Below are 15,659 nucleotides of genomic sequence, written 5' to 3'. Positions count from 1 at the left end.
AACCACAAATAAATCAAACACTATTATAACTAATTAAATGTTATAACAAAGCCATTAGAATATGTAGTAATTAAGAAGTTCTTTATCAGAATAGTTCTTTTGAAGTCAAAAAAAGATACATTCAGAAAGGTCCAGAGGCAAGGAAATCCCAGTTGAGGGGTCATTTATTTGTCTTCTGCCTCTTATAAATAATGTAAGTAAATGAGACTAGGACTTCCATTGCTAGATACCAAACCCAGAGAAAAGAAGAGAAAAAAATGGAATCACTGGCTCTGTTTTCAATTGTTTACATTACTTCATTTACAAAAACATTGAATATCATGATAGTGTATTATGACATCATCAAACTTACCTGAGACAACTGGACAGAGACTAGAGAAGTCAGGGGAAACTAAACTCAAATATTCTAACAGAGAAAACATTGTATCAAAGAACATAATAAGCAGTCTTTTTATGGATCTAGAAGGTCACATGAATTATCAGAATAGTTCTTTTGAAGTCAAAAAAAGATACGTTCAGAAAGGTCCAGAGGCAAGGAAATCCCAGTCGAGGGGTCATTTATTTGTCTTCTGCCTCTTACAAATAATGTTAAGTAAATGAGACTAGGACTTCCATTGCTAGATGCCAACCCCAGAGAAAAGAAGAGAAAAAAATGAATCACCGGCTCTGTTTTCAATTGTTTACATTACTTCATTTACAAAAACATTGAATTTCATGATATTATATTATGACATCTTCAAACTTACCTGAGACAACTGGACAGAGACTAGAGAAGTCAGGATTGAAAATCTATAAGATTTCTTGGTCATATGGGTAAGAGAAGAGAAACTAATTATTTTCCATATGGTTTAGAGCAAGTTATTAAATCTGACTTCAAAATTTTAATTGAGTGATACATGAATTATTTTCAATAAAACATTGAAAATTGGGGTATTAATACTACCTTGCTTTAATGACACCAGTTTCTCATGTAGACGGTAGCCCTCTTTGCAGTGGCAGTGTCTAAAGCAAATTTAAATATTTCTCATTCCTTTGCATGGGTAAAATTATTCTGCATTTAAAACAGAAATTATAGGAAGCTTTAATACTTAATTGAACATAGAAAGCAGTGATAATGTTAAAAAAAATGCTCTTTTGTACCTTTCATTGGACAAGTGCTTGTTTCTCTTGCTTGAATCATACATTGGCTGATTTTTCCTGACATTTATCCAGTGAACTTAACAAAAGTAAGTTGTCGTTGTCCAGGCATTGTTTTTAATATTACCAAGGCTTGACAGATTCTTGTACTGAAGAATGTTTCATAAGGGTTGATTGAAGCATTTTAGTGAGATAAGCTCTCCAAGACAATAAAACAGGTCAAAAAGCTGTCCAGAACCATATATTGTATTTACTGACTTATGAGTCAAGTCCAACTGCAAACTGTACAGACCCAGATCTGCTTATGCATAATGTGCAGGCAGATCTAGTTCTATGCACTTTCTTGGGGGCAATCAGTAGAACAAACTACATAGACCCTGATCTTCTGGTGTATTATGCGATTGTAGATAAGGGTCTATGTTGTTTGCAATTGGACTCGACTTACAAGGGAATATATAAGTTATTTAAGATTTGAGTTTGCAGGTATTTGAACAAGTGACACTCCGTAAAATTTGACCAGGAGAGGGATTTTTCTGTTGGAATTTTTTCTTGTAGGTTGATATGTTAATGTATTATTTTGCAGGTTAGAGATGGGGCAGATGAAACAGCCCCATTATTGGGTCGTTACTGTGGCAATCAGATTCCTACTACCTTGACAACAACACAGAACAGTTTGTTTGTAAAATTCAGGTCGGATATCTCAGTGGCCAGCTCAGGATTCAGAGCCACATGGGCTGTTGGTAAGTTTGCTTCAGTGGACTCATAGATATTTTGACTGATTTCCATTTCCAAAGGCATTGCTAATGAGGACAAGTTTTGAAACAGGGAATCAAAAGGTTGATTGTAAACATATGTGTATGTCATCTGGAGAAGTAGCATTTATGGATGAGTTAGGATATTAAAATGCTTAAGGAATAGTACATTAGAAACACTAGCTTCTTGTTTATGTGATCCCAGGTTCAGTGTTCCAACTTGAGGTGTGTCTTTCACTAAATTCTCCCATGTATGCAAAATTATTATTAAAACTCTTTTTTCCATTTATTTTCACACATTGCTTCCAGTTAATAGTCCTGTGAACACATGTTCTTTCTTCAAAGGAATAGTCATGTACATGCAGAGTATGTTCAGAGGTTTGTATTGTTTCATTATTTTTTGTGAAAACCCCACACAGTGCCAATAAAGTCATTAATGAGAAATTTTTAAAGGGCTTCACTGTTGCATTTGAGTACATCGTTTGGCTTTGGAGTTAATTTATATTGCCTGGGACAAATGAGGACTTTGTCTGTAATACTAGTAAGTAATAATTGTTTTCTGGATTTGATTGTCATTACCAAAGGTTTGTGCTATTTTGATGTTGCAGTGATTACCACCCAAAAACCAAGCCTTAACCTGTGCAGTTTAGTGCAGCCAACGATACCCTTTGTATATCTAGTTAATTCACTTGTCATCAGTGAATTCATTGTTTGGCCATTGTCTCTAAACAAATGTATTCTTTTTCTAGGTGAGTTAATTATGATTTTTGATCTTTTGATTTCATTTATATATATATATATATATATATATATATATATATATATATATATATATATATATATATATATATATATATAATTGGAGTTTGCATATTGTCAGTATGTTAAGTTGGTTATTATGGGGATTTCTTAAATTGTTTCAATTAATGTCATCATATTTAGATGTACAAAACTTCACTGCTTATTATAGCTACAGTAAATGCCTGCTTATAAGCCCTGTCCAGCTGCAAACAACATAATGTGACAGCAGATCAGGGTCTGTATTGTTTGTTCTGCTGATTACTCATAATGACACTGCATTGACTCAGATCTCCCTGTGCATTATGTGATGTCAGATCTGGGCCTTTGCAGTTTGAAGTTGGACTTGACTTAAAGCAAACATTTGGGTATAAAACATTCATTCAATGCTTTTCTTGCAGGCTGTGGTGGAACATTCACTACTCCAACTGGAATTCTTCGTTCTCCATTCTACCCAGAAACTTATCCCCATAACAGGGAGTGTATCTACCTTATAAGCCTTCCTCTGGGCAGCCGAGTGACCTTAACCTTTAATAACTTCTCCATAGAGGGACCAAGTGGTACTGGATCATGTCTTTATGACTACCTTGAGGTATAACAGCTTAACAGAGTAGAAATTCTTGTAATTTATCAACTTTACACTTTGTACGTTAAACATACACAATAAAATTGGAAGACCTGTGTATATTTTTTGTGCTTGTAAGAGTATATAAACTGTATAGCTAAAATAGTTGTATGACAAAAAATTTACTTTGCAGAATTAGACCAAATTGGAGAAAATGTATTCTGGCATTAAACATTGTAATTTGTGCAAATTATTCTGATCCGGTTTCAAATATAGATTCTGATCTGGTTTCAAATATTGCTGCTGTTACTATTATTAAGACTTTTAAACAACCTCTTCTCAGAAACTGCTGCACAGATATTGACCAAATTGGAGAAGAGCCGTCCTGGGAAGAAGACCTTTTAAGTCTGTGCAAGTGGTGTAGACAATACATCAAATGTGGTCTTATTATTTGAAATAAAAGTCAAAACTTAAATTCTTCTGAGCAGAAAAGCTGCTTAACAATTTGACTAAATTTGACACAATGCTTCCTGGTATGAAAGCTTTTCATTTCTGTACAAATGATGCTGATCCATTATTCAGTATGGCTACTGTTAATAAAAATAGCAAAACCTGTAAATGGTTTGTTAAAAACCAGTCATCAGAATTTTGCCACATTTCGCAGAAAGTATCATAGCTTAAGGCCTTTCAAGTTGCACATATAATGCTGATGCCTCCAGGTACAGCTGCCATTGCAAAATAAATGTGAAAAATGTCTTTCTTTTTCGGAAAATAGTTTGTTAACCCTGATTTCTAAACCTGTAGTTTAAAGGGCAGATTGTTTTATTTGATTTTCTCATTTTTTGTATTTTCTGAAATAAAACACTTCTTAGAAAATCATCAAAATTAGAAGTGAAACACTGGAAACAATTTATATTATTTGCTTCTGGATGCTAAGTGTTTTTTTAGAAGTTCACTTTACCTAGCCCCCACTTTAAAAAGAGAAATTTTTATATTTGTTTACTGATGTAGGGCAAGTTTTGATATTTGCCTGATGGTGTGGGGCAAGTTGTGATACTTGTCTAATGGGGTTGGGCAAGTTTTGATATTTGTCAAATGGTGTATGGCACATTTTTTTATTTGTCTAATGGTGTAAGGCACATTTTGATAATTGTCTAATGATGGTGGGCAAGTTTTTATGTCTAATGGTGTGGGTCCAGTTTTGATATTTGTCTAATGGTGTAGGGAAAGTTTTGATATTTGTCTAAGGGTGTATGGCACAGTTTGATATTTGTCTAATGGTGTAGGACAAGTTTTGATATTTGTCTAAGGGTGTATGGCACAATTTGACATTTGTCTAATGGTGTAGGGCAAGTTTTGATATTTGTCTAAGGGTGTATGGCACAGATTGATATTTGTCTAATGGTGTAGGGAAAGTTTTGATATTTGTCTAAGGGTGTATGGCACAGTTTGATATTTGTCTAATGGTGTAGGACAAGTTTTGATATTTGTCTAAGGGTGTATGGCACACTTTGATATTTGTCTAAGGGTGTATGGCACAGTTTGATATTTGTCTAATGGTGTAGGGCAAGTTTTGATATTTGTATAATGATGTGAGGCAAAGTTTTAATATTTGTCTAATGATACTGGTCTAATGGTGTGCATTTAAAGTCAGTTCCTTTAATATCTTGGCAATTGTCAGCAGTAATGCCAATACAGAACTCATTTATAAGTCCAACTGCAACCAACATAGATCTGATCTGCTGACATTATACGATGGCAGATCAGGGTGTATGTCCTGCTGAATGCTCATAAACTGTACAGACCCAGATCTGCCACTGCATTATGAGCCAGAAGATTTGTCTTTGCAGTTTGCAGTTGGACCCAACTTATAAGCTGGTATATACAGTGGTTTAAACATTCCAATAATTTAATACCAGTTTGAATATAGAGGATTTTTCTTAAGAAATTTGTGAAATTTGTTTTATTTCTTGCTGGTGTGGTGGGTCAGTTTGAAATTTTGCATTCACTTTCATATTCTCATTTGACATGATGAGAAATGCAATATTCAGTTTATCACATAATAAAACATTTAAGCCATTACACAACAATCTGGTATAGTGAAAGTATGTCATATATGATGCAATATTAACACCTTTAATATAGAAAATATTAAATAGGTTTATGTAACATTGAATTTATTGCATGATGCAAATTTACATGTTTATATGAAAGAGGTAAAATCACACAAGTAATTCAAATACATGTACATGTAAAATATATGGATGTTTATTGTATTATATATTGCTTATATTTGTATATTTATTATAGTATTTATCTTAATAAAATGTCTTTTGTATAAAATTATATCATTTTCTTTCCCTTTGCCAACCAGATTCGAGATGGTGGTACAGAAGATGCACCACTCATTGGACATTTCTGTGGCAGCCAGATTCCAGCACCACAAGAATCCACTAATAACCTTATGTGGCTCAAGTTTAAAACTGATGGCTCTAGGGCAAATACAGGGTTTGAGGCCAGATATGAGACAAGAGAGGGGGGTTTGTACCTGTTTGATATTTTTTTATGTGCTTTTTTTTTAGTAATACAGTTGTCCCTGCTTAACACATTAACCCCTGGAGGTTTTTGTTGTTTTTGCCTGAAATTCGAGCTGGAAACACATTTTGAAAGCTATTTCTGAATGCATCCGAAAACACCAAATCCCAGGTGATCTTTCAATAACATACTGCCTAGTTGTGTTAGAAACATTGTTTTTCATTGGCTATTTGGTTCGCGCATGAGCAGAAGAGTAAAAGTTGGAGTTCTTTTTTTTTTGTTTGTTGCTAAACGGACCCATTATTTTTGTATCAAGACCACTCTCTATTCCAGTCACCCATCTTATCCTATTTTTTGCAAAGGTTCATCAGTCTGTTTGCAGTTCATACCAGTTTGCCTTAGATCTGAGACCAAAAAGTCTAAAATCCGAACACAAAATCAGATTCTGACCACGGGCCAATTTTGAGTAGAAAAAAACGATTCCAAAAATTGAGGTTTTTCTCTCTGTATTTTTTAGTGCAACTAGAAATTGAAGATTATTTGGTATCATTGTAGAGCTACATCTGTCTACCTTTCTATAATACCACCCACTTTAGTGTATCATGCATGACCATGATGCTACAGAGCTTGGCAGTAGGCTACTACCTCCTGCCACGTTAACTCGTCGCTAGGGGTTAATGTGTTAAGTGAACCTGGCCATTACAAAGCTCCATCTATACTGAGCACCACAAATGGATCCCAAAAAACATACAGATGGATATGGCACTTCATTATAGAGAGGCATTGTTATAAATGCCTCATTATAATTAATGATTCTTGGGATCTGAATTTATTTCCTGTTGTAAGAAAATACCATATGCCTATGCATTCATCAAATAAATTTTCTAATTGGGGTTCATTTATAATTTTAGCCAGCTTGTGGCTTTTACCACAGCTTATCCCTGTGTGCAGGATGAGAGCTGCTAGAGGGCATGACATGCCCTGGCCAGTACACTTGCAACATTGCATGGAAACCCATCTAGTTTGATGGTGTTACCCATTAATAGCTGATTGACTGGAACAGCTGAAATCAGGTGCCTTGCTTATGACACTTTCTCCATCAACCCAATTACATTAACATTATGAAATTAATCACTGATACCTCCAATTCCAGCTGAAAGATGAAAAAAAAATCACCTTTCTGTATATATATATATATATTTTGTATAGACAAAGGGAAGTAACTCTTCCAGATTACCCCTCTACCCATCTCTGGCAAGTGGCCACCCATATTACAGATCAAGGGTGGGCTAGGATTAGTAAGAGAAAGATGCAGCAATATTCAGAATTCTCATGTTAGAAAAATTGTTTGTGTGTGTGTGTTTTGTTTATTGTTAACTGACTCTTAAACTCGTGTCATTAAAGATGTAACGTAATGCATACATACATGTATTAGTCCAGTTCACAGTAAAGTCGTATGAGTTACTTCCCTTCTTACTTTTGTGCTTTCCTTTGAAATGAATGGTACAACATGTTTAGAGTGGAGTGATTAAACTTGTTGAGTACAGCCTTGTCTTATGTATTGAATTTGTTCTAGAGAGACATTACAAAAGAGACATGGATTTTAGAATTCTAACCAAATGTGTATAAAGTAAATCATATAATACATTGAACTCTGAGTACATAATGCAGATGTCCCTTTTATACAGGATATCTGTAAAGCAAAAAGATATAGGAACAAGTGAATTTGTTATGAGCAGGTGAATTTTATATTGAGGTGAGAACCAATAGAGGTTTAATTGTAGTGTGCATAATCTTCTTATTTTATTTCACATTTTGAAAGGCTGTGGTGGCACACTGACAGGCAACACTGGTATCTTTACCAGCCCTGGCCATCCAAATGTATATCCACATGGAGTGAACTGCTCTTGGCTCATTACTGGCTCCCCCGGCCTTGTCATCAGACTGACCTTTAACACATTCAGCATGGAAAGCCATCCCAGCTGTAATTATGACTATGTGGAAGTATATGATAATTCTAGTGTTGTGCCAAGTAGCAAGTTGGGCAGGTATGATATTACAGGATTGTAAATTCATTGTCATAACGTAAAATGAGGTTCATACATACCTTATAAGCATTGTTGGTTATTTTTTAATTGTACTTTATTTGACAAAATCATGCCAAGAGAATGGGAGCTAAGCACCTTTCTCAAAGACAGCGAGGAAGCTGGCCTGGGCAGGTATCAAAACATTAAGAGTCTTATGCAATATCGACTGAGCTACCATGGCTTTGATTTTAGTGCTTGTAGTGTTGGATATAAAGTCCAACAGAACTAGCTTGCAAACCATATATTTGCCTGGAATCACAGTATCCAATAGTACAACACTATACATTTATTGATTACATGCCTCCATTTATCACGTAAAATATTATAGTAAAATTTCTTCTCCCAGAATTAAAGAGAATACTTGTTCTTGAATAGAATATGTTTATGTTTATGATTGCATCAACATGTATAATGATGTGAGATGTGTTCAGGTGATGTTTTATCATGAAAGACGTAGTGGATTTCAAATGGGTAATGATTTAATATTGAATTTGCATAATACCCAGCTTTAATGAGCCTAAGTTGCCAACATGAGTTCTTACTAAAATTTGTATGATGTTGATTCCAAATTTCTAATTGCCATTCTCATTGATGAAAACAGTGATATCTTGTGCTTTCATTTACTAAGTTTATGTAGTGACTTTTTATACAAACAGGAGCATATTTTCTTTACGTTCAGTATAAGGTGCGGATATCACAGTAACATTAGTGTGTACGGTCAGGCTAATTACTTGTTAAAATTGTACACTGTAGACATCTCCTAAGATTTCACCGTTTGCTAATTTGTGGATTGTTTTGAAAAATTTGCAGTGATACATTCAGAAATAACTTAAAAGTTCTGATTAAATGTAAAAGAAATTTGTCTATTCCCATTCTTTTTCTTTGCTTTCTATAGATGTGTGTTTTCTTCTGGGACTGGGCAGCTGTTGAATGCAAATTATTTTATTTGTAATTATAAATACAGTGTTACATTCATTATATTGTGCTATTAACAGAGAAGTGTTTGGTTACATTTAAAATTGCTGTCTTTTGGAATTAATGAGTGCAAACATATTGGTTATATTTGCTCTGGTGGTTTATGAGTGTCAGTTTATGAATGCAATTTATGTATGTGAAATTGAAGTTTGTTAGTATCAGCGTTTGATGGAATGCACATATTCTGACCTTAAACAGAAGCAGCTCCATCTTTTATGATACAAAAATATGGACTTGATTTCAGATTGGAGTCTGTCATTTATTGACCTGTTAATTAAGATGTAAAGTCCATTCATATTCAAATTCATCACAGGAATATTTTGCAGGACAACGATCATGATTCTCGTGTATCAACATAGTGGTAGCATCCTATCCCTATTTCCCCCAACTGATATTTGATATTTGAGTCTCCCATCTTATCTCAATCACTCACGTGTGTAGTTAGTGTTTATTTACCGTATCACTGAGAGGTCTCGAAAGAGAGGTGTAACTGGTTCTGCAACTATGCACTATTTTTCCAGTATAATAGCTTTGTATTTCACTTATTTCTTTTTTTATTCCCCAGCAATATGTGTAAATAATCAAATTATGTCAAATTTTTAAATCTTTTTTGTGTTTTACATTCCAATGTGATGGGAATTTTGAAGAAAGGACGTCTAACTCAGTCATTGCCCACACCATGATTATTTTTTTTCATTATATTTTTTAGGAATAAATGTTAGGCAATGATTTGTACCCTTTGTAAGTAGGTTCATGAGTTCACCAGGCATGAATTAAAGAGGGAGTGATGTAGTAATAAAAATAGTGTACAAATCAAAACGTATTGTTGTGTATATTGTCAGATATTGTGGCTCTGCATACCCACCAACCCTGACCTCCACAAATAATGTGATGGTGGTTCTGTTTGTGTCGGATTCCAGCCTTGCACATGAAGGGTTCTCTGCCTCCTATGTAGCCCTCAATGCCTCCACGTGTAAGTGCATCCTTTAATTATCTTTAAAGTTCACAAATCTTAGCTTTTTATTGCAAGTTTTATTTTCATTACTTAGTTATATATTTATTTATTAGCCAATTTGATATAAATTCGAACTTCTGAAACTCTATAGCACTGTGCACTTAAATTTTTGGTTAAAGTTTTCAGTGATTGAGATATTTTAAAGGTCACTGAGAATATAATGCTTTAAAGAGGGACTGAGAAAGTTATTTAAGTGACACTATACTGTGAAGTTAAGAGGGACTCAGTAAGTCCTTCAAGTGACTGATAAGTAAATTCATTGACATTTTCTAAAATTGTCACATTTGTCAGTTCTTAAATTCTTAGAATGGGTACAGAATTCCTTTCATTTCTACAGAAACAGCCTTGCACATTGAGTCTTGAAATTCTTGGATTGTAGTATCCACAAAATCCATGAAAACTGGTGGCCTAAAAGAATTCTTATATTCTCAGCAGAAGTTGTTGTTGTTGTTGTTATAGGGTTTAACACCATTTTTCAGCACAAGATAGGCTATACATGGCAGCCAGTATAAATGGTGGAGGAAGAACCAGGGAAATCCCTGGAAAGAACCACCAACCCACGAGAAGCTACTGGCAAGCTTTCTCACGAACCCACATTGGCTGAGTCTGAGACTCAAACCCATGTAGACAGAAGTGAGATGGCAGTGATCTGTGACGGTGAGTGCTGTAGACCACTCGACCACTCAGGGCCCCCTCAGCAGAAGTAATTCATTGACATCCATACCAAAACTAGGTTAATGCTACTCAAATTTTTCTCTTTGGCCTTTTGTATTTCCAACTATCATTTCATTACAATGTCAATTCTTGGACCCTGGTTCACCCATAACTATGAAAATTGGTATGTGGATGAATCTCAAAGAGAGCAACTGAAGTAAACCAAAAATAGGTAACTGTGACCCAATTTTCAGAATTTGATAACTTGTATATTTTCCTTCACACCAGTCTATATATTTTTCTCTACCTCAGATGTGCCCCTCTTGAGGCATTTTATCCTATTTAAAGTATTTATTAGACATATTTGTTGTTTTCTTCCAAATGAACCATTTATTTTTTAGCCAGATTTAACAGTTTTTCATTCTTTTCTGTATGTCATCACTTTCTCAATGAAATGGGGACTAGGTGATCCTGCCACATGTGCACATGTGTGCATGCATGTATAATTTTGCACAACTGTTTCTACAGCAATTAATATATAGACTTCAAACTCCTACAGCAGTTTTTATATATAATGTATATATATATATAGAATTCAAATGCATGCAGAAGTGGTTCTCAACCATCAGGATGTGACCCTAATCAAGGTTGTGAGGACATTCTGTAGGGTCAGCATTTGTTTTTGAGGGTGGCAAAACTTATTAAAATGTGGAAACCGGGTCGTAAGGCTCAGAAACCACATTGAAATATGACTGAGGGTGTTCTCTAGATGTGCATAATGGTTTTAGAATTTTAATTCACCCAATGAAGCTTAGCCTTTGGGATTGTGAATGTGTGTGTGTGTGTGTGTGTAATGGAAGAGATAACGGAGAAAAGCATTGGGATAATGCTCTTTTGCTTCAAACTTATAAAGATTTTTTTTAATGAGAAATTTTGATAGACTTAGTGCGTTCATTTGATTTGTTCCTTCCTTTTCTCTCAGATTATATTTTAATGAGATGATAATTGCTAGAACAAAGTTTTACAAGTCCATATCATCACAAACATAGTCATATTTACAAGATAAATGAATATTTTGGTCCTTTATTGAAATATTTTTATTTGATAATACTTTTGGCAGTTTCATTGTAAGGAGAATTTGTGCACAAATATGTAACTTTTACATTGTTGGTAACATGCAGTTATATTATTTTGATATTAAGATGAACAGTTTTATTTGCTAATTTTTTTGTCTTGCTAAATTTGTGAAAATGTTATGACTGCAAACATTATGTAATTAACAGTGTGTGGATCTGACCTGACAGCCTCAACAGGAGTCATCACAAGTCCCAACTTTCCCAATAATTACCCCCACCAGAGGGAGTGTGTGTGGACTATTGTGGCCCCATTTGGAAACCAAATCCTTATCAACATCACTGATTTTGAGGTCGAAAATCACCTCAATTGTATCTATGACTACCTGGAAATAAGGTGAGAAACATGGTCTTGCAACCAGCATTGGTCATAGAAAAGGAACGAAATACAGGTGTATTATTTTATTATAAGAATGAGTACAAATAGCCACCTAGCCTGGGAATTTATTTCTCAGTTGTGACTTTTTGAGGCATAGGTATATTGGTTTTGAATAGTGAGATATAGATATCTCAATTGTAAATGAGGAGACTTCTGTTCTTGTTTCTGAATGGTGAGACATATGTATCTCATTTGTGAATGATAAGACATAGGTATCTTGACTGTGAATGATAAGACGTAGGTATCATGATTGTGAATGGTGTAACAGTTGCCTTGATTGTGAATGGGGACACATATTTATCTTGATTGTAAATGGTGAGGCATATATATCTTGGTTATGAATGGGAACATAGATATCTTGATTGTGAATGGTGACATACAGGTACTTTGAATGGGAATGATTTGAGACTTAGGTATCTTGATTGTGAATGGTGAAACATTTATCTTGATTGTGAGACATAGATATCTTGGTCATGAATGGGAATATAGGTATCTTGATTGTGAACAATGACATATAGGAATCATGATTGTGAATGATGATATACAGGTATCTTATCTTGATTGTGGATAGTGAGACTAAGGTATCTTGATTGTGAATGGGAAGAAACTTATCTTGTTTGTGAATGGTGCGACATAGGTATCTTGGTAGTGAATTATGATATATAGGTATCTTGATTGTGAATAGTGAGATGTAGAAATCTTGAATAGAAATATGTGTCTTGGCTGTGAATGTTAAGATATTGTTATCTTGTTTGTTAATAGTGAGACATTGTTATCTTGTTTGTGAATGGTGAGAAATAGGTATCTTGGATGGGAATGGTGAGACATCGGTATCTTGATTATGCAATGGTGAGATGTAGATTTCTTAGTATAATACACTACCTAATCACATTACATTAGAATAACTTTCTCTGCAACCACCGATTCCAGCCCTTCCAGGTAAAACACATCTTTCTATCTATATATTGTATAGACAATGGAATCAACTCTTTTGTGGTAGCTTCCATTTTTAATTGCTAGTTGGCCACCATTACACTATGATGTATCAGTTTTTACATTCACTGTCATGCTCTAAAAGGGTCTTCCATAGAATCCATTTAATGGTATACTTAAATTTCAAACCACCTTTTTTTTCAGTGCTGGAGTAAGTCAACATGTGTTTTTTTTAAATGGTGCTTTTGTTTATATTTTTGCATTTATTTTACTATCCAATATTGTACATCATGATTTCGATCAATAACATTCAATTTCATCAGAGAAATATTCGGGTGCTGTGGTTATATAATTTATTACACTTCAAATTCATTTCAATAACATGGTTTACATTTTTTAAATCTACATATATTTTTTGTTGTTTGCCCTTGTTTGTTTCTCCTCTTCATTACAGAGATGACAACCATGAAGTGTAAATGATTTAAGGTTGTGGAAGATGGACATGAAATGTGTCTTTGCAAATAATTGCTTACTGGCACACACGTAATGCAAGTGCACTTTGGTTTGAGAATATGTGGTGTGTCATTTGGAAACAGCAGTTTGAGGACCTCAAAAATTAGCACACTTACATTGTAGTAAGAATTTTAACATACACCTCACATCCGAATAGTTAAATAGCACACTCCAGTACATTGTTGTAAGAATTTTAACATACACCTCACATCCGAATAGTTAATTAGCACACTCCAGTACATTGTTGTAAGAATTTTAACATACACCTCACATCCGAATAGTTAATTAGCACACTCCAGTACATCGTAGTAAGAATTATAACATACACCTCGCATCTGAATAGTTAATTAGTACACTCCAGCACATCACAGTAAGAATTTTAACATACACCTCACATCTGAATAGTTAATCAGCACACTCCAGTACATCGTAGTAAGAATTTTAACATACACCTCACATCCGAATAGTTAATTAGCACACTCCAGTACATCGTAGTAAGAATTTTAACATACACCTCACATCCGAATAGTTAATTAGCACACTCCAGTACATCGTAGTAAGAATTTTAACATACACCTCACATCTGAATAGTTAATTAGCACACTCCAGTACATTGTACTAAGAATTTTAACATACACCTCATATCTGAATAGTTAATTAGCACACTCCAGTACAACGTAGTAAGAATTTTAACATACACCTCACATCCGAATAGTTAATTAGTCTCATGGTTGATGTTTAGATGCCTTTTCCACCCCTCATGCAGATGCAGAAAGAGTAACAGAACATACTATATCTGTAACAATAGTAGAATTGCTGATTAGTCTCATGGGTGATATTGAGATTCCCCTGATGAGGATGCTGACTAGCACCAGAACGTTCTGTATCTGTGAATACAGTAGAAAGCACAGGTGGTTCTAACCAGGCCTTGGAATCACTAATGATAAGTATGACTCAAAAGGCTTTGTTGTCAATATGTCAGTCATTAGAAATGGTGTTCACATATTGCAATCTTACTGGGGATAAGCCTAGAACCCTGCAAATGAGGCACAACATATAGGACCACACCCATGAGATGGAAGGACTTGCAATCATGTACCACGTCAGTGATGAAAGTTTAAGAAAATCAAGACGTGAAGATTTGTATTTTGACCAATATGGTATGGATGGACAGTCTGAACCAACATGGTACAAATGGATGGGCCATAACAATTACACTGCACCAGCCAACCAGACCAGGCTGTTACAACTGCTGACCAACTGGTCTAGCCATATGAATTAGAGCTTCTTTTTTTTATATAGCCAAAAAGGTCATTCATGTTTTTCTATGTGCTCCTTGCCTTTTGGTTCTCCACTTATGGTGTCAGAGTGAGAAAACAGGAGTTGGTCTTTAACATTCAGCATTATCTTCTATCTATGCATGAATCTGTTAGGAAACATACAAGAGAAAGCTACTATGATTGTAACCAGAGAATTCGCAGTGGCAGTTCTTGACAATGGCAGTTTTTTGTTGCTCCTTTTATTTGCAGGCAGGCAGGAAGGGGAGAGAGAGAAATACATATTTTTCTTTCCCAGACATTCCATCTGACATGAGTGATACACTGTCACCAATGCCCTCTGGTGATCCACCTGAGGTGCCAGACTAGTCCATTTTTATTAGATTTGGACCAACCATCCTGAGAAAATGATGGGTTTTCCAGCTGTGCTGGAAGGTCTCTGGATTTCATTATTTGAACCCTCCACTTGCAAAGGGTGGTGTAGATGGTACAGAATCGCACTCTTGCAAAGGGTGGTGTAGATGGTACAGAATTGCACACACAGGACTTCTATTCCAGATCATTTCAGGTTAAGAAATCCAGTGCACTTGAGACCTGTGATACAGATGCACTAAGTATGCAATCAGTATTAAAATGTGTAATTCTTATCTCCACATACCTATTTGTACAGCCCCTTGGGCCTTCACTAAGTGTTCAGTATATCAGGTGAAAAGACAGCAGTGTTCCTGATGACACACCACAAAACCTTTCAGTAAGTTTGGGTTTTGGTTAAAAACATGAACAACCTTCTATCATTGTTTGGTGGATAATTCAGTATAGAGAAATTGACCATATCCCTTCACAACATTTTGGTCCATCTAGGTATGGAACCCTTAACACAGATGAACCAAGTGTCTTCTTCCCAAA

At 34.9% G+C, this 15,659-nt stretch overlaps 1 protein-coding gene across 1 annotated transcript in view; it reads left to right on the top strand.

The window, feature by feature from the left end:
- The window catches only part of LOC149791415 (cubilin-like), a 203,259-nt gene that overhangs the window by 66,443 nt on the left and 121,157 nt on the right, over nucleotides 1–15,659 (top strand). The window contains exons 20-25 of the mRNA XM_089969953.1: nucleotides 1,721–1,877; nucleotides 3,089–3,279; nucleotides 5,627–5,792; nucleotides 7,610–7,835; nucleotides 9,692–9,822; nucleotides 11,802–11,988. Coding sequence (XP_089826079.1) covers nucleotides 1,721–1,877; nucleotides 3,089–3,279; nucleotides 5,627–5,792; nucleotides 7,610–7,835; nucleotides 9,692–9,822; nucleotides 11,802–11,988 — 1,058 coding nt within the window. The remainder of the gene's footprint in view (nucleotides 1–1,720; nucleotides 1,878–3,088; nucleotides 3,280–5,626; nucleotides 5,793–7,609; nucleotides 7,836–9,691; nucleotides 9,823–11,801; nucleotides 11,989–15,659) is intronic.

This window comes from Sinohyriopsis cumingii, chromosome 9 (assembly GCF_028554795.1).
Source record: "Sinohyriopsis cumingii isolate HCF-2022 chromosome 9, ASM2855479v2, whole genome shotgun sequence".
Lineage (NCBI taxonomy): Eukaryota > Metazoa > Mollusca > Bivalvia > Unionida > Unionidae > Sinohyriopsis > Sinohyriopsis cumingii.
The sequence above is the reverse complement of the archived record's forward strand: the minus strand, read 5'-3'. Positions and strand labels throughout refer to the sequence as shown.